Genomic DNA, 24,610 nt, shown 5'->3' on the forward strand with positions numbered 1-24,610 from the left:
CTACAAATAACACAAAATAGTCAACTTCACCTGGCTAAATTCTGTCTGTATGCAGTACCTGACCACTAGGGGGCAAAAGTGTGTGTGCAGGACCTGACCACTAGGGGGCGACAAGGTCCTTATGAGTGAAAAGAAACCGCTGGTAAGCACTAGGCACCAACCAAGTATGGGATTTAGGCACAAGCAGTGCATACACCTCTGGACTACAGGGCGCTTCCTCCAATAAACGGTTGTAACAGCCACACTCGCCCACCAAATTTCACTATGTCCAGCCCTTCCCTAAAAAGAAACCCAGCCAATTATAAATCCCGTAGGAAAGGACTGACTGACAGCACCCGCCTCCTCACCTTGACGTCCGGGTGCAGTATCCATGCACTAGAGGTCGCTTTGTGTTACAGCGGCAGCCATGTTTCATGGGACGGTTATGCTTCCCTGAGAGCTTGGCTCTGCTTCAGGATAGACAACACACAGTGGGAGGAGCATCCTCTAGTGCCAAGAATGTTCATACCTGGATTAGGCGCCGAGATTGAAAACTGAAGATCGGTTCGTACTGAGGCAGGTGCGGCGCTGATATCGGGAGAGAGGGTGATGTGTGATTTATACTATGTGCTAGTGTGTCCTAATCCCGGGCTGTGCTCACCCGATGTGTATGGCCGTGTGTACATGTACAGTGCATGGTAGTGATCCAGACTACTGCTGTTAATATCCTAAAATCGACTTATTGTTTTCAATCGTTTAAGTATTTGTTTATATCAAATTCTGTATATATGGACACTGCACAGTACCACTTCTCCTGTCCTGTATACTGGGTGTAATTCTCAGTATCTGCTCTTATTCTGTATATATGGACACTGCACAGTACCACTTCTCCTGTCCTGTATACTGGGTGTAATTCTCAGTATCTGCTCTTATTCTGTATATATGGACACTGCACAGTACCACTTCTCTTGTCCTGTATACTGGGTGTAATTCTCAGTATCTGCTCTTATTCTGTATATATGGACACTGCACAGTACCACTTCTCCTGTCCTGTATACTGGGTGTAATTCTCAGAATCTGCTCTTATTCTGTATATATGGACACTGCACAGTACCACTTCTCTTGTCCTGTATACTCGGTGTAATTCTCAGTATCTGCTCTTATTCTGTATATATGGACACTGCACAGTACCACTTCTCTTGTCCTGTATACTCGGTGTAATTCTCAGTATCTGCTCTTATTCTGTATATACGGACACTGCACAGTACCACTTCTCTTGTCCTGTATACTGGGTGTAATTCTCAGTATCTGCTCTTATTCTGTATACAGGCGGTCCCCTACTTAAGAACACTCGACTTACATACGACCCATAGTTACAAACAGACCTCTGGATATTGGTAATTTATTGTACTTTAGTCCTAGGCTACAATAAACAGCTATAACAGTTATCAAATCTCTCTGTCATGAAGCTTTATTGTTAGTATTGATTCTTATGACAACCCAACATTTTTAAAATCCAATTGTTACAGAGACCAAAAAAGTTCTGTCTGGGATTACAATGATAAAGTATACAGTTCCGACTTACATACAAATTAAACTTAAGAACAAAACTACAGAACCTATCTTGTATGTAACCCGGGGAATGCCTGTATATGGACACTGCACAGTACCACTTCTCTTGTCCTGTATACTGGGTGTAATTCTCAGTATTTGCTCTTATTCTGTATATATGGACACTGCACAGCACCACTTCTCCTGTCCTGTATACTGGGTGTAATTCTCAGTATCTGCTCTTATTTTGTATATATGGACACTGCACAGTACCACTTCTCTTGTCCTGTATACTGGATGTAATTCCCAGTATCTGCTGTTATTCTGTATAAATGGACACTGCACAGTACCACTTCTCTTGTCCTGTATACTGGGTGTAATTCTCAGTATCTGCTCTTATTCTGTATATATGGACACTGCACAGTACCACTTCTCTTGTCCTGTATACTGGGTGTAATTCTCAGTATCTGCTCTTATTCTGTATATATGGACACTGCACAGTACCACTTCTCCTGTCCTGTACACTGGGTGTAATTCTCAGTATCTGCTCTTATTCTGTATATATGGACACTGCACAGTACCACTTCTCCTGTCCTGTATACTGGGTGTAATTCTCAGTATTTGCTCTTATTCTGTATATATGGACACTGCACAGCACCACTTCTCCTGTCCTGTATACTGGGTGTGATTCTCAGTATCTGCTCTTATCCTGTATATATGGACACTGCACAGTACCACTTCTCTTGTCCTGTATACTGGGTGTGATTCTCAGTATCTGCTCTTATTCTGTATATATGGACACTGCACAGTACCACTTCTCTTGTCCTGTATACTGGGTGTAATTCTCAGTATCTGCTCTTATTCTGTATATATGGACACTGCACAGTACCACTTCTCTTGTCCTTTACACTGGGTGTAATTCTCAGTATCTGCTCTTATTCTGTATATATGGACACTGCACAGTACCACTTCTCCTGTCCTGTATACTGGGTGTAATTCTCAGTATCTGCTCTTATTCTGTATATATGGACACTGCACAGTACCACTTCTCCTGTCCTGTATACTGGGTGTAATTCTCAGTATCTGCTCTTATTCTGTATAAATGGACACTGCACAGTACCACTTCTCTTGTCCTGTATACTGGGTGTATTTCTCAGTGTCTGTTCTTATTCTGTATATATGGACACTGCACAGTACCACTTCTCATGTTCTCTATGCTTTGTGTCATTCGCTGTATCTGCTTTTTGTTTTATTCTGTATGTATAGTTACTGCACAGTACTAACTTTATTCATTCTACATGTTCCTGTTTCTTATCTTCAGGACACTGCACGGTACCACTTTTTTTCTTGTGCAGAGGTTGTTTTAGCGTGTACTGAGGATGGAAATGAGGCGCCAACCCCTGAAGAGACTCTGTAAGTTTATGACATACAAACTGGAGGTGACAGTTCGGTTCAGGAGCTCATGTAAAATCTTGCTTCCTCTAGGCCCCGAATCCTGCAATGAGTCGCCAAGGAAGAGACGTTTGACTACAGCTGAGGATGGAAACGAGAACAGAGAACCTGGGGCCCCGGAGGAGTCCCCCAAGGCTGGATGGTCTTCTCTATTGCGTATTACTGAAAGGGAGGTGAAACCTGACACCCCCGCCATTATGTCAGTAAGGTCCCGCATCCAGATGTTGCAGGAGATGAGCAAAAGAGGTACCTTCACCTTGCTTACATATTCGTCAATAACACAGCATCTGCAGCCTCAGGAGCATACAGTCTAAGGCCAAACTCATATGAGGATTTCCGCCAGGAGGGGCGACCGGTCCCCTCTCCATAAAGATGCACGGCATACGCCTGTGCACACAGGGAGAGATCGGACATGTCCTATCTTTTCCCATTGTAGGGTGCCACACATGTGTGACACCGTATCGATCCGTGCGACCATTGCTGTCTTTGGGGGATGTATGTACGGCCGCAATCTTGCACACATTCGTGTAGATGCAGCCTAATTCCCCCTCAAATTTGGGCATAAAAAGAACATTTTTACACTATCCCCTTCACCTTTATCTGCAATGGTCCATTTTAGAATTCCCAACTCAATCACAGACCGATTCACTAATATCGATTGCCACTGTAGGACCCACAGCCTAAGCATCTGAAGAATCAAGAGTTGATTTACTTCATCCCCACTTACATTCTGGGCTGATTCAACTTACATTATTAATGCATCAACTAATGTGTCTGCAACTCCAGGAGCTCTCAATCTGTTGCCCCCCCCCTTACACCAAGAGGCCGTGTTCACCTGTTGCGTTAACATTGCTTTAATGTGTGGACGCAGCTCAAGACCTCTTTGCTGCTGTGACATGGAAATATTCTTGGTATATACACCAATGTGTTCTTGGCTCAATTTTTTTCTCTATTTCAGCTGACGGACCACAGACTGACACTATGTCAGGAATGGAGAGTGAAAAGGTGAGTTCCTACTTCTGCGTCTTAGCCATATGCATCATCTGTTCTGACCACTTAGGATCACATGAGCCTCCATTTCCTCTATTTTGTGGACAGGAATGGAAGCTGAAAATATATTTCTGGAGCTTTGCTTTACATTTCAGGAAAACGTTGCAGATTTTTTAATATACACATATTGGTTAATTGCCTAATATTCTGACACACACACACACACACACACTACAAAAATCGTGAGGTAAAGTGTCAAACCCCTTTAACTGGTTGAGGGCAGAGGACAAGATAACTCCTCATGATTAGCCAGCTGTTGTGACATTTGGATGCTTTATATTGTCATACAGTTACTGTATAAACACCTGGTGATGGAACCGTGGAAAAAGCTGTCATTGATTGCTAATCGTCATATCTAACTGACCACTCATAGCTAAAAGAAAGTATCTTGCTTCAGCAGCTGTGCTGTCCCTCATTCCTGCCTGGAGATTGGAGATAAGAACTGTCTGAAGTGATTTGTGCCCATCATATTTAAAACTCGGCAAACGCACACACCTCCCTACATACTTGTTAATGCCTTCTGGCAGCTTTTACTTTCTGCTTTCTTCCAATTTTTAATACAAAATGCATAAAGGGTTGACAAACAACCTAAAAGTTGTTTTGCATAATTTTTTTTACATAGTTGGACAAAATGGGGGGATTTATGGAGGTTTCTCAAATATAAGCCTTCTCAAATCTCTTTAAAACTTTATATGTAAATGTTTCTGAAAATTTATAAATGTACTAATAAATTTGTTAACCTAAAGAATATAAAAAAAAATTATACCAAAATAAAGGGAACATATGGTAAATGTTATTTAGAAATTAATTTGGATGCATCCACTATTTTTCTGCAAGGCAGCAAATTTCAGACACACTTTTTTTTTTTTTTTTAATAAATAAACGCACTGTATACGATCAAACTTTTACAACTGTAATAAAGTAAAATATGTAACGGATATGTCTCATAATCACTTGGATATGTTGAAGCATTCAAAAGTTATTAACACACAAAGTGATGCATGTCAGGTTTGGAAAATGTGGCTCTGTCCTAAAGCTGAAAAATACAATACAATAAAACTTTATTGGTCCCTGAGGGCCATATTTTGATGCACATGTCTCCAGCATTTAGGTTATACACACGAGATGAATCATAGACTTAGTCGGGAACACAGATGTTACACAGGAAATGGGGGTACAATATGGTTTGGGGGAGGGGATTTTCGTTGGAGGGACAAGTGGCATATTATTAAGTATGTTTGGCTGCTTCTTGATTCCATTCATTGTAGAAATCGATGGTTCTCAGTATCAAGTATTTCTGAAACCGGAAGCTGAGTAATGGAAACAAACACTAGATAACAGGTCTTTTGCTTGGTCTTGTCATCTCTGGCCCTGCCATTAAACACAAGTTTAACATCTTAAGGGCAGAAGCCTTTTTACATGCTACACCATTGTCTACTGGGGGAGGGTCAATATATATAGTGTCTGTTATCTGCAATTGTAGCAGTTTATCCTAAAAACTGTTTCTGCAATTCTGCTCCTATTGTCATTCAGACTACAAAAATGTAAACACACATAGTACCAATAAATATGGGTGAAAAGGGCTCTGTTTTAGAATATGAACAATTCCAGCTCCCCAGTACAGGGCACAGATTATTAAATGGCATAATTTGTCTCGCATTTATAAAGCTCTCATATAGCCCTGAAATAGAAAAATACAAAGTGTTATGGCAATCGGAAGGAAACTTTTACACTGAAATACAATCTAGAAATCGCAAACAGTCTTCTATGTAATGCCATATTTAACGTCAATATTGTCAATGTAGACTACCTCTATTTTTCTATGGTTGTCTAATAATTGGGCACTTATCAAGTTTAGTTATACCAGATTAGAAAGGTAGGTGGATTTTTGGACCGTATGAGTTGCTTTTTGTTCCCCTAGAGCAGATTGCTGCCTGTTTTGTCTTCTTACAGGACACATCTGGGCTGACGGATACTGCACCAGACGAAGAAGCAGAAAGCCTTTCAGGTAATGGGCAGCTGTGAGACCGTCACCTCTCTACAAATGCAATGGTGTTTCGATAACATTACCCTGTTGGCTTTGTCTTTGTAGGACATGGGGACATGGGTGGTACAGAAAAGTCTGGATATAAATTGGTCATGGAGGAACATCCCTTGCCAGTGGCACATAGCACCCTGGCCAATCGTCGCCCTTTACACTCAGAGGATGAGCCTCCCAGTGTGGAGACAGCCAGCCGCCTTCGCAAGGTGAGTGCTCTAGACTGGATAGGTTGGTAGGACTAGATAGTAATTAGCTGATATTTGGGGGTCTCATGTATACATCTTGCCCCTCATGCAGCTTTTCGGTTGATTTTCAGGAACGCCAAGAAGAGTTGGCGATGGTGTGCTCAGTGCTAGACCGCAGTAACCCTTGGAGAGTAGCGTCCATGAGACAGCCACAGAAGAGGGCCCTGAAACAAGACGGTCAGGTAATGTAGAGTGGTCACTGTGGATTGGGCTGGTAAGGTAGCACATCCTCTGTGGAAAAGGCACAGGGTGTTAGGTGGTGAGGTGATAATTACACTGATAGAGTGTGGTCACTTGTGGTGAAACTCGGCTCATTTCATGGATTTGAATGCTCCCTCACTGGTCTTCAGGACCTCAGCAGAGGGAAAAGAAGGAGACGAGTCAGAGCCGGGCGTGGGAGTGTGAAAATGGGCCCCATTTTGGATTCAGACTCAAGTGTAAGTGCCAGCAACTTCTACTTATTGTTACTACCAGCATTGAGTTACAAACGCCTCCTATTATAGGGTAGCTGCAATATGGAAGGTCAGGCAATGTCCATGAAGACCGCAGTATCCAGCTTGTCTTTGTACAATCTCATCATTGTAGGATAAAGTAATTTATTTTATGACCAAAACTAATAAAAGTGGTAATTCGCAGCAAGGCATTGTCTACAGCATGATGCACCTGCTAACGATCTGTGTTGTCATTCATGTGCAGGAATCTGAGTGTGTGGAGCAGTCTCCAGAAGGTAGTGATGGATCCCTAGATGTATCAGATGAGCGATGCATCTCTTCCCTTGAAGTTCGGCTCAGACGATCCTGTGATTCTGGTGAGGGCTTTTTTTCTTCTTTCTGTGGAGAAAGGCTATTGTCATTTACTATCCTGTACAGTACAGTGGCTAAAGGCCATGTTAGAGGAGTAATAGATGTTTAATTTCCATTTATTTCAAACTTTTTTTTTTTCTCCAGACACCCTAGAGGACCATGTGCCGCCTTTAGGTGAAATGGCAGACAGGCGGTCTCCAGATGGTATGAACTGATATGTTTTGTAGTTTAGGTTCAGCAAACTCCAACGTAAAGTTAGAGGGGTATTTTGGGAATACGAACTTCTGATTCAAATACCCACAATGCTATAAATAAATTAATACAACAAAACTCCATGTCATAAATCACAAAATGGAACTTAACTAGTCTGCTTCTTTGATTCACAAAATGTTATGGGCTTTCTATAGTAGGTGGAATTATCTCGGAGATGGTAGCCAACTACAGCTACCCTGATCCTTCACTTCTCAGTAACTTCTCCTCCCTCTTATGCTCTGCTACCAGTGATGATGTAACAGACTGTCCTGCTCTGTTACCATAGTAATGATGTGTAACTGCACATCACCTCACTGAGATGAGTCTCCCCACAACACTGACCATACTGGATGCACTGCATCCAATCCACTACAGACAAACCTAGTGATGATCACATGACCTGCCCAATCAGCTGCAGGACATGTTATGTGGACATGTGACCATTGGCCATCTTCGCCATCTGTTCTGCCTTAGTAACATCTATCCCACCCACATGCCCCAACACAAAAACTTTGGTGTCTTTCTGAATGTGGACTCCAAACACCTCCTGTATTAAGCTCTGTTTTGTTCCATAACCCTCTTAACTCTGTGCACGCCCAGAATATATGCAGTATATTAGCCCCTTTAGCTAGGCACCGTGGATGATATGCATCCGCCCTCAACCAAATCTTGTGCAACACCACCAGGGTCCTATATGCCCTGTGTAATAGGAATAGTTGAGAACGCCTCTGTGCCACATTCAAAGATGCTACACTCAGAGAACCCAAAATCTCCTCCCATTCGTCATCTGGCAATTCCCTGACCTCAAGGTCCCATTTTCCATGTGTTGTTTCAATGATAAAGTTAATATAGTTGTTGTAAATGGCCTACCCCCCTCTGCTTCCATCTTTGAACATGTATACCTGTCCCAAATGTGAATTATTCCATAATGGGGTATACTTATTTTAATGTCTTTTGGCAGGAGTCACTGATGGAGACGGCAGAAGGTTAACTATGAACAGTTCAGAATTGATTGACAGAATATTTGAGGGTGTGTTGGATGTAAGTGAAGATGCTGAAGAACATTTGTCCTCAGAGACAGAAGGAGACCTTCCTCCAATGTCCATTCTATCTCCTCTTACTAAATCGCTAGATCTCCAGGCTGCGATCAGCCCCCTGGTGAGTCCTTGTTTTTTCCTTGTCCTTGTTTTTTCCCCAAATGCCTTTATGTTTCTTAATACCAGCTGTTCCTGCAGAATTCTGTTGTATCCAGTTTGCCTGAGCTGCGTGAAGAACCCCTGGAAACTCTGAAGACTTCAGCTAACGAGGAGATCCATCTTCCATACAGGTATCTGTGTAATGATGATTTCAGGGATGCTTCCTTAAAGGGATTGTCCAGAGGTTGGAAAACATGGCTTCTGTCTTCCAAAAACAGTGCCACACTTGACCATGTTTTGTGCTCGTTTGGCAGCTTAACTATATAGAAACAAAAACTAAACATGGCCAGGAGAAGAGCTGTTTTAGAAGAAAGCAGACATGTTTTTAAACTACAGAACATTCCTTTAACCCCTTACTGACATGTGATGTAATATTACGTCACATGCTGGGTGCGGGTGCATGGAGATGGCTCATGGACTGATCTGCATACTGCAGCAAAGGCTTACTAGTAACGCCCGCAGTTGGTGCTAGCACTCATAGCGGGTGTCAAACCGTTGATCGGCGGCGGCTTAAAAAAAAAAAAAATGTGGCGGCGCATGGGCGCCTCCATTTTGCCGAGGATCGTCGCTCCCCACAACTTCATCGGGGAGCGACAATCCGTCGCCATGACAGCTTCAGGTCTTCTGAAGACCCGAGGCTGACTTGTGTTAACTCTTTTGTTACAATGTGGGATCAGCATATTGTAATGAATGAGGAGGAAAATTGCCTTATACTGCCATACTGTAGTATGACAGTATACGATAGGATCGATCAGACAACCTAGGCTTAAAGTGCCCTAGGGATTCTGAAAAATAGTAAAAATAAAAAAAAAGTTAAAAAAATGATAATAAAAAACCATAGAAATTCAAATCACCCCCCTTTCCCTAGAACTGATACAAATATAAATAAACAGTAAAAATAATAAACACATTAGGTATTGCTGCATCCGATCAAAATATTTTAATGGTTTTTCACTGCGTTTAACCCCGTAACGGAAAATAGCGCCCAAAGTCGAAAATGGCACTTTTTTGCCATTTTAAAGAGTATAAAAAGTGATCAAAAGGTTGTACAGTCCTAAAAATGATAGCATTAATAACATCATCAAAAGATGCAAAAAATTACACCACCCACAGTTCCATACACCGAAGTATCAAAAAGTTATTAGCGCCAGAAGATGGCAAAATGAAAAAAAAAATTTGTACAGGTGGTTTTAATTTTTGTAAATGTATGTAAACATTCTAAAACCTATACAAATTTGGTATCCCCATGATAGTACCGACTGTGAATACAGTGAAATCTGTAAAATTCAAGCCCACAAGAACACAATGCATATGCGGTTTTTCACCAATTTCACTGCACTTGGAATTTTTTTTGTCGCTTCCCAGTACCTGGCATGGAATTTTAAATACCACCATTTTGAATTGCAATTTGTTATGCAGAAAACAAGCTATCACACAGCTCTTTACATGGAAAAATAAAAAAGTTATAGATTTTTAAAGGTGGGGAGTGAAAAATGAAAACGCCAAAAAAAAGGGCATCGGCGGGAAGGGGTTAAACAAACATGTTGCCATTCTTTACTCCATTCGTGCTTTATAAACCGCGTTGTGACTCATTTCAGCATTGACACTTACCGTACTCTACGAAGGAATATTCAGGGAGAGCCCACTGCCCAGCAAAAAGCTGACCAGAAACCTCTTCCAAAGATACAGGATGTGGCAGATGTACCTGTGGATCTGAAGGAGAAGATCAAGGTTTGAGACCTTGTCAGAATTGTTGTTGTGATGTAGCTTTGACAGGAACTTTACCCTGACAAGTGTGTTTTCGTTGACAGCTCCTGAGTAAAGAGGTGTCCTCTCTCCAGCGCATAATTGAGCAGTCCTGTTGTGCACTGAGCTACTGTGTAGATGCTGAACATGGAAAAGGCACACGGCAGGAGGCTGAAGCTGAGCGCTTGCTGCTGCTGTCCTGTGAGTAAACTTTCAGTTATTTCATGTACATTGAGTGGTTACACAGTGATGCAGAATGGTTACTTTCTATTAGGTGAAAAGAAGAAGGCTCTGCTTAAAGAGCTGGAACGACTTAGAGGAGGAAGATCCGAGCAGCCCACCAGTCCTATTGTCGAGATGAGGCCTTGCTCTGGCTCTGTCACCATATCTGACATACGACTTCCTCTTAAAGTGGATTACGTGTGTTCTACCTTCCTGGAAACAGGTACTTGGATCTTCTGTAAAGGATACAAAGTTTGATAAAACTTTAATTTTAATTAAATGGTCACTGTACTTTCAAGAACTTTACATATTGAATGAACTATTCGCTTTCTTTGAATTCACTTCAAATGCCTATAAGGAAAGGCTTTTATGGCCATTAATAGCGTTATTCCTCATGTATGTGCACAAAACGGCTTATTGTTAATGGCCCCCCAAAATAATTTTTTACTTTTTCCAGATGGCACAGGATGTTTCAGGGTCTTGCCCTCACTGTGCATGAAGTAATGGACTGCTTATCCAGTCAACAGTCTTCACAGTTAAAGCTTGTGGGAAATCTATATGTGGTCTCCTCTTCTTTTTTTTTTTTTTTTCCCGCAGGTCCTACAGGACATTACTTCCTTATTCTTATCCGTTATGGAGCCTACGATGTAGTGGCTACACCTCTAGCCAGCGCTTCTGATGCACAAACTGGGGACACCATAATATTTCCCACAACACTAACACTGTAAGTGCGACAACATTTTTCAGCCATGTTATTCACTGTAGGGTCATTAAAGAGCTGATAATATGAGGATAATTTCCTATCCACAGAAAAGACGCCTCCTCAGACTTTAAAATAGAGGTCGAAGTCTACAGTTTGGTGAGTAAGAGTGTTCCTGCATGTAAACCTCAGCAGTTTTATGGATCTATTTCTCAGGGGTAATGCATGGAAATAATAATTTCCAGGAATGACTGTGTTATGTGCCTCTCCTCATTGTTGTAACAACAAAGAATAGAGCAAGTGCTGGATTGGACACTGTTTGTAGAGAGATGGCACGGAGATTCATAGGATGCATAGGAGATGTAGACACAAAAAGATGTTTTCCTTTTTTTTTTTTTTAATTCGAAACTCAAATTTCAGAATTTGATACATTGTGCACAGTTGTTTCCATTAAAGGGTTAGAGGTTTATTTTGAATAACCCCTTCACGCTCTGGGACGCAAAAGTGCGGATATCCTGCACATAGGTGCAGGGCTCAAGGGGTGATCCCTTTTCATACAGAGGTGGGGTTTGCCTCAGGTCTTCATCTGCAGTTTTGTTACAATGAGCCAGTGGCTCATTGTGATGAATACTGTGTAAAAATGCCATATACTACAATACAGTAGCATTGCAGTATATGGTAGGAACAATCAGACCATCTGGGGTTAAAGAATCCAAGAAGGTCTAAAAAAAAAAAAAAAAAATTCAAGTCAACCCCTTTCCCTAGAACTAATATAAAACTAAATAAACTAAAAATCACAAACCTGTTGGGTATCGCTGCATCTTAAAATGTCTGATCTATCAAAATATAAAAACATTTATTGCCTGCAGTGACCCCCATAACGGAAAATACCGCCCAAATGTCCGAAATGCTACTTTTAAACTATTTTACCTCGCATAAAAAAATGTGCTAAAAAGGTTGCACAGTCCTTAAAATGGTAGCAATGAAAAAGTCAGCTCATTTTGCAAAAAATGACGCATCACATAGCTCCGTACACCGAAGAATGAAAGTTATTATCGTCAGAAGATGTCAAAGCAATTTTTTTTTTTTCGTACTTGTTCGCTTCATTTTTAAAAATCTATTAAAACACATTAAAGCCTATATAAATTTGGTATTACCGTGATCGTACCGAACAAAAGAAAAAAGCAGAGGCGTTATTTGGAGCCCACAGTTGAACTCCTAAAATCTGAGCCCACAGTACACAGCATGGAATAAAAATGTCACTGAGAAGTAACAGAAAATAAGCCATCGCACAGCTCTGTACACGGAAAAACAAAAGACTTGCGGATTTTTGAAGATGGAGAGTGAAAAATGAATGAAAAAAAACCCTGCGTCTTTAAGGGGTTAAAGCCAAGAATCTCAGTTTGCTCAGCAACAGCATTCATTAATAGGATATAAAATTTTGAACTTGCATATGCTGAGTGCTTTGTCAGTGGATTAGTAGCATTTGTGGAAAACCCCCCATAAGTTACAGTGCAAGGCAATTTTTTCTGGAATCAGTGGATCTTGTGCTGCAAGCATTTGTGTGGAATAGGGTGCAGAAGGGCCAGACACATGCAGGACCTGCCTTTTATAATGGGCATCGACTTTTGCGCTACCTTGTTTAAAGGGCACCTACCACCACAAATCTACATATAAAGGTAGATCGGGTGGTAGGTGGATCAATGGGACGTGAGGATAGCCGCATAATAAAATTACCATAAAACTCAAATAAAAGTTACTAAAGAAGTGCGGGGACCTGAGGATTAGCCCTTAAAAGGGCTATCCTCACGTCCCATTGATCCACCTACCACCCGATCTACCTTTATAGGTAGATTTGTGGTGGTAGGTTCCCTTTAATTAAGCATTGGTTACTATGACTAACCCCTCATGCACACAATTGTATGTTTTGCAAGCTTGTGGCCTGTCAGCAGGTCAGTGGGTAGATTGAAGAAGCAAAAGGTTTTGGAGTATGTGCGGGTACGCTACCAACCAGATTAGGAGGTGAGAGGTATACAATAGTCAAATGATGTACAATAATTGGAAAAGGATCGGATGAGATAAATTATGTGTATTTTTAATAGATACAGCAGTAAAAGAAATCCAATGGTTACGCGTTTCGGGAGACACTCCCTTCGTCAGACCATAACTAAAACATACAATAAAAAATTTAAAATAAAATGAAATAAAATATTTGTTAGATGATAGTCAGCAAAATAGAGTATGAGCAAAGGATGTTTGACATACAGTATATTGGGTGGTACTATAGAGATAACGTGTATAGGGAATAGTATTGAAGCGATAAACAAATACAAATAAGGATATATTCAGTGGCTAATCTCATAAGAGACATGTGAATAAATTATATTATATACATTATATATAGAGAGGTTATAATTGACACCAAGGGGTGTTGATAGTACTGAAAATATGTACTTACAAGCTGTTTGGATCGGTGAGGAGAGATGCTGCTGGTTAACCAGGGGCTAGTTTGCCAACTGAATTTATGGCGCTCGAGGACGCCGGCGCCTGTGCAGTCGCGAAGCGAAACTGGCGCATGCGCGGTATGGAAAGAACACTCGTGGTCGTGACGGAGGACTGGCGCATGCGCAGTACGGAAGGACCACTAGCGATGAGAATGGATCCTTGTGGAATAGGGAAAAAGATATATACATATACATGTATGCGCAGGTATGCGCCTAAATGTGGGCAAAGGGAGGGAGAAGATAATATAACAAAATATGGTGTAGGGGAGCAAATAAGGAGAGGGGGGGGGGAAAGGGGAAGGAGACGGAGGGGAAACCCATCAGAGGGGTGTCAGTAAATAAGAAAATAAGAATAGAGTGGATGGGAATTAATATGAGGTTACATCAAAACAATATAGATGGGATAATAAAAATATGCAGCAAGGATAAAAGTAATTAAAATACATAAGTAACAACAATGATAATATATAACCAGCTGGATAGAGAAGGGGGATGGGGGGGGGAGAGAAACCCACAGAAGGATAAAAATAAATGAACATTTATAAGAATAAATATAGAGTGATAAAATGTAATAATAAGAAAATATACAGCGAGATAAATCAAATAATACAATACAGAGGTAACAACAATTAGATGACAAGCTGGATCATAAAATATATCAAAATTACACAAGAGGAATGTACAATGTCAATATTGGATAGGGACAGTGGTGTAAAATAAAAGTCCATGTGTTATATTTGATCAATTATTAATGGGTATAGTAGCAAAGGTGGAAGCGGTCAAAAGATGTTATCTAAGCTTTCATTTAGACCGGCCGGAGCTAGAGTTTGGAGCTTGTAGATCCAGTACATTTCCCGTTTGGTAAGATGGTTATACCTCTGAGGAGTGGACGGGGGGATATATTCAATCGGGGTAATGCTGAAATCCCTATAGTTACGTTGATGGTGTTGAGCAGCATGTCTGGATATACTGTGCAAGAGGAAGCCGTTACAGATATTACTTCTATGTTTGTTTAAACGCTCTCTTAGTGGTTGGATAGTTCGACCAATATATTGCAGTTTACAACTACACTCAATTAGATAGATGACGTAGTTGGAGCTACAATTCAAGAAATTGTTAATCTGAAAAGTCTCGCCAGAGTTGTTAGATGTAAATGTTGTTTTTCTGTGACTGATTGTTTCGCAGCATTTACATAACTTATGGCCACACCTGTAACTCCCCAACATTTTGGGAAAGAAGGAAGAGGAAGTAGTGTTCTGTTTGGTGGTGCGTAAGCGACTGGGAGCCAATATATTTTTCAGGGTGCGTGACCTTCTAAACGTGATCTTAGGGTTGTTAGGCAGGATGTTTTTGAGGTGGGGGTCATGGAGGAGTAAGCCCCAGTGTTTTTTTAGAACTCTCCTAATTGCTGCCCCGTCATCTGAGAAAGTGGTGATGAAATTGACATCGTTATTCGGATTCTCGGTTGTTTTTTCTCTCGTCTTAAGACAATCAGTTTGGCTCAGGGTACCGGCCTTGGTGAGTGCTGATGAGATTAAGGGGGGGAGGATAACCTTTTGCCTTGAACCTGTCACTTAGAATTTTGCTTTGTTCCACAAAGTCTTTATTTGTGGTACAGTTACGTCTTATTCGTTTATACTGACCATATGGGATGTTTGTTTTCCATTTTTTGTAGTGATTGCTGGTAAAATCAAGGTAACTGTTGCTATCTACAGTCTTAAAAAATGTTTTAGTATTAATTTGATGGTTCGTATGGAAGATAGTCACGTCCAGAAGTTCAATTTCATTGGTTGCCAGACTGGAGGTAAATGTAAGGCCCCAGCTGTTGTCATTAATATTTTCTATGAAGCTTAATGCCTCATCTTTACTGCCATTCCAAATTATAAAAATATCGTCTATGTGCCTTTTATAGGTCACGCATTTGTTAAAGTTAGGATGAGAAAAGATATTGGGGGTCATTTATTAAGGGCCCGATTCGCGTTTTCCCGACGTGTTACCCGAATATTTCCGATTTGCGCCGCTTGTACATGAATTGCCCCGGGTTTTTGGCGCACGCGATCGGATTGTGGCGCATCGGGGCCGGTATGCGCGCGACAGAAATCGGGGGGCGTGGCCGAACGAAAACCCGACGTATTCGGAAAAACCGCCGCATTTAAAAACCGAAATGTGTCGCATAAGGACCGCTTACCTTCACCTGGTCCAGCTCGGTGCATTCCGGCGCGATGAGTTTACTTTCAGCGCAGCAGCGCCACCTGGTGGACGGCGGAAGAACTACCTTATTAAATCCCGGCCGGACCCGAATCCAGAGTGGAGAAGCCGCCGCTGGAACGCGAATGGACCGGGTAAGTAAATTTGCCCCATTGAGTTCTTCGAAGAGGCCCACGTAAAAGGTTAGCGTAACTAGGGGCGAATTTGCTGCCCATAGCGGTACCTCGCTGCTGAATATAGATTTGTTCATGAAAGGAAAAATAATTATGAGAGAGAATGAATGCGATGGCAGTGAGTATAAAATTGCTTTGAGTGTCTGACATGTCTGGATCGTTTCTGAGAAAATGGGAGATAGCGTTAACCCCTAAATCATGTGGTATGACAGTATAGAGAGACGAAATGTCCATGGTGAGGAATATATAGGAATCTTCCCAGGGTAACGTTAGGACATGTCTAATGAGATCCGAGGTGTCAAGCGTAAATGATTTTAGTTTCTTGACATATTTTTGTAGAAATAAATCTACATAGTGTGACAAATTGGCTGTGAGGGAATTAATGCCTGAAATAATAGGGCGTCCGGGAGGTTGTTTGGAGTTCTTATGAATTTTAGGCAAAAATTAATACTAAAACCATCAAATTAATACTAAAACATTTTTTAAGACTGTAGATAGCAACAGTTACCTTGATTTTACCAGCAATCACTACAAAAAATGGAAAACAAACATCCCATATGGTCAGTATAAACGAATAAGACGTAACTGTACCACAAATAAAGACTTTGAGGAACAAAGCAAAATTCTAAGTGACAGGTTCAAGGCAAAAGGTTATCCTCCCCCCTTAATCTCATCAGCACTCACCAAGGCCGGTACCCTGAGCCAAACTGATTGTCTTAAGACGAGAGAAAAAACAACCGAGAATCCGAATAACGATGTCAATTTCATCACCACTTTCTCAGATGACGGGGCAGCAATTAGGAGAGTTCTAAAAAAACACTGGGGCTTACTCCTCCATGACCCCCACCTCAAAAACATCCTGCCTAACAACCCTAAGATCACGTTTAGAAGGTCACGCACCCTGAAAAATATATTGGCTCCCAGTCGCTTACGCACCACCAAACAGAACACTACTTCCTCTTCCTTCTTTCCCAAAATGTTGGGGAGTTACAGGTGTGGCCATAAGTTATGTAAATGCTGCGAAACAATCAGTCACAGAAAAACAACATTTACATCTAACAACTCTGGCGAGACTTTTCAGATTAACAATTTCTTGAATTGTAGCTCCAACTACGTCATCTATCTAATTGAGTGTAGTTGTAAACTGCAATATATTGGTCGAACTATCCAACCACTAAGAGAGCGTTTAAACAAACATAGAAGTAATATCTGTAACGGCTTCCTCTTGCACAGTATATCCAGACATGCTGCTCAACACCATCAACGTAACTATAGGGATTTCAGCATTACCCCGATTGAATATATCCCCCCGTCCACTCCTCAGAGGTATAACCATCTTACCAAACGGGAAATGTACTGGATCTACAAGCTCCAAACTCTAGCTCCGGCCGGTCTAAATGAAAGCTTAGATAACATCTTTTGACCGCTTCCACCTTTGCTACTATACCCATTAATAATTGATCAAATATAACACATGGAATTTTATTTTACACCACTGTCCCTATCCAATATTGACATTGTACATTCCTCTTGTGTAATTTTGATATATTTTATGATCCAGCTTGTCATCTAATTGTTGTTACCTCTGTATTGTATTATTTGATTTATCTCGCTGTATATTTTCTTATTATTACATTTTATCACTCTATATTTATTCTTATAAATGTTCATTTATTTTTATCCTTCTGTGGGTTTCTCTCCCCCCATCCCCCTTCTCTATCCAGCTGGTTATATATTATCATTGTTGTTACTTATGTATTTTAATTACTTTTATCCTTGCTGCATATTTTTATTATCCCATCTATATTGTTTTGATGTAACCTCATATTAATTCCCATCCACTCTATTCTTATTTTCTTATTTACTGACACCCCTCTGATGGGTTTCCCCTCCGTCTCCTTCCCCCCCCCCCTCTCCTTATTTGCTCCCCTACACCATATTTTGTTATATTATCTTCTCCCTCCCTTTGCCCACATTTAGGCGCATACATGTATATGTATATATCTTTTTCCCTATTCCACAAGGATCCATTCTCATCGCTAGTGGTCCTTCCGTACTGCGCATGCGCCAGTCCTCCGTCACGACCACGAGTGTTCTTTCCATACCGCGCATGCGCCAGTTTCGCTTCGCGACTGCGCAGGCGCCGGCGTCCTCGAGCGCCATAAATTCAGTTGGCAAACTAGCCCCTGGTTAACCAGCAGCATCTCTCCTCACCGATCCAAACCGCTTGTAAGTACATATTTTCAGTACTATCAACACCCCTTGGTGTCAATTATAACCTCTCTATATATAATGTATATAATATAATTTATTCACATGTCTCTTATGAGATTAGCCACTGAATATATCCTTATTTGTATTTGTTTATCGCTTCAATACTATTCCCTATACACGTTATCTCTATAGTACCACCCAATATACTGTATGTCAAACATCCTTTGCTCATACTCTATTTTGCTGACTATCATCTAACAAATATTTTATTTCATTTTATTTTAAATTTTTTATTGTATGTTTTAGTTATGGTCTGACGAAGGGAGTGTCTCCCGAAACGCGTAACCATTGGATTTCTTTTACTGCTGTATCTATTAAAAATACACATAATTTATCTCATCCGATCCTTTTCCAATTATTGTACATCATTTGACTATTGTATACCTCTCACCTCCTAATCTGGTTGGTAGCGCACCCGCACATACTCCAAAACCTTTTGCTTCTTCAATCTACACACTATTACGGTTTCCGTTGGATACCGGTCATTGGAGTAAGTGGGAGCTGCTCAAGATACCATTATTGGAGACTCGATTAAGGAGTGGACACCCTATTTCCCTCCTTCCTTACTGCACTTTTACAAGTGCTCAACAGGTGAGCACACTCTATACTTACCTTTTTCACTTCCCCGACGATATCACGCGAGGCACCGTCCTCCTTGTTGTCCTCCTTGTTGTCCTCCTTGTTGTCCTCCTTGTTGTCCTCCTTGTTGTCCTCCTTGTTGTCCTCCTTGTTGTCCTCCTTGTTGTCCTCCTTGTTGTCCTCCTTGTTGTCCTCCTTGTTGTCCTCCTTGTTGTCCTCCTTGTTGTCCTCCTTGTTGTCCTCCTTGTTGTCCTCCTTGTTGTCCTCCTTGTTGTCCTCCTTGTTGTCCTCCTTGTTGTCCTCCTTGTTGTCCTCCTTGTTGTCCTCCTTGTTGTCCTCCTTGTTGTCCTCCTTGTTGTCCTCCTTGTTGTCCTCCTTGTTGTCCTCCTTGTTGTCCTCCTTGTTGTCCTCCTTGTTGTCCTCCTTGTTGTCCTCCTTGTTGTCCTCCTTGTTGTCCTCCTACTTTCGTTTTAGCAGGTCAGTGGGGTTAGCGGAAGGGTGGCATTCCCCACTGCCCACTTCCATGGCACTAGGGTCATACCTCTGCATTCATAAAGGTAAACTTAAATTACCTAAGTGACCTAATTTTTTTTTTTCTTGGAAAATGATAGTTTTACTATTAAAACTTTGGCAAATGTAGAGTAATCTCTATGTGATAGGGGAGCCAGAAAAAGGGCTGCTGATGACAGGTTCCCTTCAAGAGTGTATGCTAGGAACATGTTTGTGAAGTATTGTAAACTGCATTTCAGGCACAAGCTGGATCTGCCTTGGTCCTGGATAAGAGGAAGTCGCTGAAGCCCAAGGTACTGTGACTTGTTTTATGTCCCTTTTGAGGGCCTATTCATTGAGTGCTTTTCACATTCATATGCTATCAGTGATTTTCACTGGCATCATATTGACCCATGACTTCTATGGGTATATTAATTTTCTGTATGTGAATCGCCCATCTGAATAAGGCTACATTCCCACGAATGTATGGGGGGCGTATATACATTCCCCATACATCACAATGGCCTCACGGCGCTGTACGAAGCGCCACCGTACTGTTCTGTAGCGAAATATAAGACATCTTTCTATTGGAATACGGCGCCGGGCTCAATGTTAAGCTATGGAGAGGGCTGGTAGTGAGCAGTGCTCTCCCCCTCCTCCTCTCCCCGGCACCGATTAATACCTGTACTATGGTACGGCAGGCATACATTGTGTGAATGCAGCCTAAGTGTTTGTTCTATACGCTCTTCAATGTCTGTGTTTTTTTTATTTTTTTTATTTTTTCTAGATCACTCCCAAGAAGCTTCTTTCCACTAAAGTAAGTATTGTCAGGGTCTTTTTAAAATATTTTATTGGATTATATGAGGTAATGTGTAACCTATCCATTCTCTTTTATGCAGAAATCCTCCCTCAATTCTCCAGGTAAGTTCAGACTCATTCCAAGGTTAATATAACTATACAACCATCATCTGCAAGGGGTAATTTACCGCAGAATGTCAAACATTTCTGTCATTGTAATTGTGTGAGCTTAGAAGCCATATCCACCTGATCACTGCAGGAGTCCAGATTGTAACTGACAGTAATCCCCCCCCCTCCCACACTAAAATTATATAATGACTCAATATAAAACCAATACAAATAATTGAAATAACTCAAAATATCGATTTCACTTATTCAACCAAATGTATAGAAAAATGGCCAATGATTATAATTTTTATACGTCCCAGCATGCAAAAGAAATTCCATAGAAAGGATGACAACCCAGTTAGTATGTGATACTCCACCTGCAGTTTGTAGTTGTGCACAGAGATCTCCCTTAAAAGATGTTTTCTCACTACAGCTTGTAGCCCTGCAGTTAATACTCCAATCCGATCCAGTAATTTTCTGCTTGTTGGATCCCTGACCCTCACTCTGGAATCTTTGGGCAAGCTCAAGTTTACTTTGGAAAAGGTAAAGTTTATGATCTTGAATTTTACATCCACCACCTCTTATACTTTTTACTGCACTTCATTCGGTTTCCTTCGAAGAGTTCTGAAGTCACCAACATATATTATAAATGTGCAGCCTGTGATATCCTACTGGTGCCCTTTGACTGGTTAGTGGGGCTCCGGACTGCTTGAATGGCATGGAAATATCAAGCCATGACGCAGCAATGTTATTTTATTACCACGAAACACGACACTTCCTATTGCAGATCTTTTTTTGCTAGCTGTCAACAAGCGTCCGGTCTCTGCAACTGCCTCAGGGCGAGGGTGACAATGTATGGATACTGAAATAATAGTGAGATTAATATCCGATAAAAGGAAATATAGTTGTCACTCACTAATTCTTTTAAAAAATATTTTTCTTTTTTCATCCTTTAAAACATGAACATAATGGGAGCACTCGCGCAGCTGTCTGCTCTATTACTCTCATGGAGCAACGAGGGGTCCGACTGAGGTACTTGGGAACCGATCAGACCACTCATTTTCGTGCTTTGGGGGTTCACCCTGTGGATAAGGCCTAACTTGAATTTGTTGGAAAACCCCTTTAAGGGACAACTCGTTTTGCACTGAACAAGGTGCTTTCTCATCACGAAACGTGTTGTCCCTTACCTATTCTCCCACTATGTTCCCTCTCCCCTGTGTTCGCTGAATGTTTTAAAGGATGAAATAAAGAAAAAAAAAATTTTTAAAAGGAATGGTGAGTGCCAACCTTCTTTCTTATTATCTGATATTTTGGATGCACAAACTGTATATGCAAGTTCGAGCTCTACCATAAGTTAATGAGGTCAAATATCCCAACATGAACCTAGCAAAGGCTGGAAATAGTCAGAAAAGACTGAAGATAGTGTCCCTATTGATTTCTTTATTTTTTAACGATCCTAGTGAGAATATCAATATATTAGAGGCTTCATAGAGTGTGATATTCACCTTATTAACCCCTGACACCAATACAGTTATCTTGTATTTTATGTCAGTTGTGCTGGTCAGGAGCCGTCTACTGTCTATGGCTCTCTGTGTCCTCTTTTTTTTTTTTTTCCATCCAAAAGCTAATTCCTTGTAGTTGCTTTTGAACTATATTATATATCTATGGTGTTACATTGCCTTTTTCTGTAAAAGTTGTAACTTTTTAAACGACCAATAACAAGAAAACCAAATGTACCAGTCTGAGGAGAACGCTGCATTCATAATACATGTTCGTGAATGAGTATTTCAGTGGAGTCTGACACTATATACTGTATACCTCTGGCCCTGAGTGTTCCTCTATCATGTCTTATATGCGCCAATTCACTCTCCTCTCGTCGCCTCACTGCTCTCACGTTTTCCCACACCTGTCTGTCTCCTTTTAGATGAAATTGGAAGGAAAGGTCGGTCGTCTGCTTGGAAATCATTTCCAGGATAAGGTGGTTACAGATTTCTCATGGATTGTAGCGAGTAGATTCACTTCCACCTGTGGTTGGTGCATGGTCCCCTGGTGGCTTCTAGCGCAGGACAATGCAGTGGTATTATTGTGAGCTGTGGGACATATCTGTAAATACGGATGGTGTGCAGTCTCCCAGAAATAAAAATTTCCTCCGTGTTAGATGTAAAGTTCTGAATCGTTCTGTAAATTCATTCTTTAGCTGTTGTGGCCTAGGTAGGCTGTTTCCGTGCAGACTCTCCTGCCCTGAACTCAAGGTTAATAGTTTCTGAGCCAGGACTGGGTAAGAATGCGTTGTTCGCTTCTGCATGTCTCCATTCCCTGGCTGAAAGTGGAGATAAAGAGATTGATAATGAATTTTATTCCCCAAATCCAAGAAATGGGAAGAATTCAACCTTCAAACCTGTAGATGAAGTGTCCTAGTGACCTCTAATGGTCCCTGATTGCAGGAGGTAAAACAGATGAAGTATAACAATCAGCTTTGCTTCTTGTAAGTTGGTGGCAGATCCTGATGGCAATTGATTGGTAGCCACTGCATAAAACCATTATGGATGATCTGCACTTGCTATATTTTCAGCTCCAGAATGGTTTACATGTATGTTGTTTAGCTCACAATAACTCCTAAAATTTAAAGATGCCGCTCTCCTGCTGTTACTGATGCTATGCTGGCTGACATGCCATTACTAACAAGATGCTATACTCTACCCTGGCCTTATTATCTTGTATTCTCAGGTTCCATTTCTGTCTCCCTTGGAAGGAAACCTATACCTCAAAGTGCAGTGTCAGAGTCACTCAAATGTCCAACGCAGTGGATTCCTGGTACGTGGTCATCAACAAACTTTCTGGCACTTCCATGTTTATCCTCTGATTTCTGCCACCTACTGTTCTCTTGTTACAGACCATGTTTGAAGACGTCAGTGGACTAGGGGCTTGGCACAGGCGATGGTGTGTTCTGTCTGGAAATACACTCTCATTTTGGGCCTATCCTGACCAAGAGCACTGCAAGGTGTGTTTCCTGCTTAAATGGTTTATAAAACATGCCCTCCTGATGGACTCTAACATCTGGGAATTATCCTGTAGGAACCTCTAGGGAGGATCAATCTCATCAACTGCACCAGCGCAAAGGTGGAGGCTGCAAAGAGGGAGAGCTGTGCAAGGCCTCATACTTTGGAACTTGTCACAATGAGGCCACAAAGAGAAGACGACATAGACACCCTTGTGACACAGTGCCGCAACACGCTATGTTTCACCAAGTGAGTATACCAGTTGTATACCGATAGTCCATCGAAAGTGAATGTTGCTGCTCCTCATGTACACACACTGTAAACTGGGTATGCAAAGTTTCAACAAATGTTAGGCACATTTTCCCATTACCTTTCTCCTTAATCTTCTTCCAGGAGCTGGCTCTCTGCAGACACTAAAGAAGAGAAACACTTGTGGATGGACTCTCTGAACCAGGTGCTTCTAGATCTTCGTACGTGGAAGACAAGTCCTGGGAGAATGACCTCAAGCCACCATGCTGCACAGCCCTACACCAGCTGAGTTGTTTTAGCTCCATTATGGCACTGACTACTAAAGGAGTCGGTGGCTGGTTATTTTATGCACATATATATATTTACAGATTTTATGCACATATGTAATACTTTATATGTTGAGGTAAAGGGAATTTATATGTAATCTTCTATACATGTATATTTAGTCACTGTGTGTCATAGGCAGGACAATGTGCTGCTCTCTCTACATGATTGATGCTGCCTGCACTTGTGGAGCTTTTGTTTTAATGGTCCTGTTGAGTCTAATGAATAAATAATAGTTGTCTGAGTGCTGGAGTGATTCTTTGCACGCTGTGTTTTGGAAGGGTTAATCAACAGCTCCTGTCTTATTTAAGCTGCTATCAAGAAGCCAAATATCCAATCCTGGAGCATCATAAGGTTTTTCCTCATGGAACATCATGGAAAACAGTACTAGGTGTAGCCTATGTTGTAGCTAGTGGAAAAGGTTTCTATTGAAGTTGAAGCTGCAGAAACCCAACATGCTGATCTAATAAATGGACTGCTAGTGCAGTGATACACGCAGCTTACTACAGTCCACCAGGCCGCTCCATTATTTTAAAGTGGTATTCCGAGTATATGAATGTCTGATACAAAAACCCATAATATTATAAATAAATGAATACAACAAAATGGAGCTTAAATAGTTTGATTTTATGATACACAAAAAGGGCCAGTAGCATTTTAATTCTTCT

At 41.2% G+C, this 24,610-nt stretch overlaps 1 protein-coding gene across 5 annotated transcripts; it reads left to right on the forward strand.

Moving 5' to 3' along the window:
* The first annotated feature begins 340 nt into the window (after nucleotides 1–340).
* Nucleotides 341–24,186, forward strand: LOC140070408 (anillin-like). Of its 5 annotated transcripts, none has more exons than XM_072116894.1 (26): nucleotides 341–585; nucleotides 2,852–2,943; nucleotides 3,016–3,228; nucleotides 3,941–3,987; nucleotides 5,986–6,040; nucleotides 6,125–6,279; nucleotides 6,390–6,500; nucleotides 6,669–6,755; nucleotides 7,015–7,126; nucleotides 7,266–7,325; nucleotides 8,335–8,531; nucleotides 8,609–8,700; nucleotides 10,168–10,300; nucleotides 10,381–10,516; nucleotides 10,590–10,760; nucleotides 11,135–11,261; nucleotides 11,348–11,396; nucleotides 19,725–19,778; nucleotides 20,252–20,281; nucleotides 20,364–20,385; nucleotides 20,804–20,913; nucleotides 22,295–22,348; nucleotides 23,098–23,184; nucleotides 23,264–23,371; nucleotides 23,446–23,618; nucleotides 23,763–24,186. In XM_072116894.1, the coding sequence occupies exons 2-26, from the start codon at nucleotides 2,910–2,912 to the stop codon at nucleotides 23,905–23,907; spliced, it is 2,562 nt and encodes an 853-aa protein (XP_071972995.1). In that variant the 5' UTR covers nucleotides 341–585; nucleotides 2,852–2,909; the 3' UTR covers nucleotides 23,908–24,186. The 5 variants fall into 5 exon arrangements, with proteins under 5 accessions (XP_071972995.1, XP_071972997.1, XP_071972998.1 ...); XM_072116896.1 differs by having other exon boundaries at nucleotides 341–559; XM_072116897.1 differs by having other exon boundaries at nucleotides 341–555.
* The last annotated feature ends 424 nt before the right edge of the window (nucleotides 24,187–24,610 follow it).

Source organism: Engystomops pustulosus, chromosome 7, assembly GCF_040894005.1.
Source record: "Engystomops pustulosus chromosome 7, aEngPut4.maternal, whole genome shotgun sequence".
Classification (NCBI taxonomy): Eukaryota; Metazoa; Chordata; class Amphibia; order Anura; family Leptodactylidae; genus Engystomops; species Engystomops pustulosus.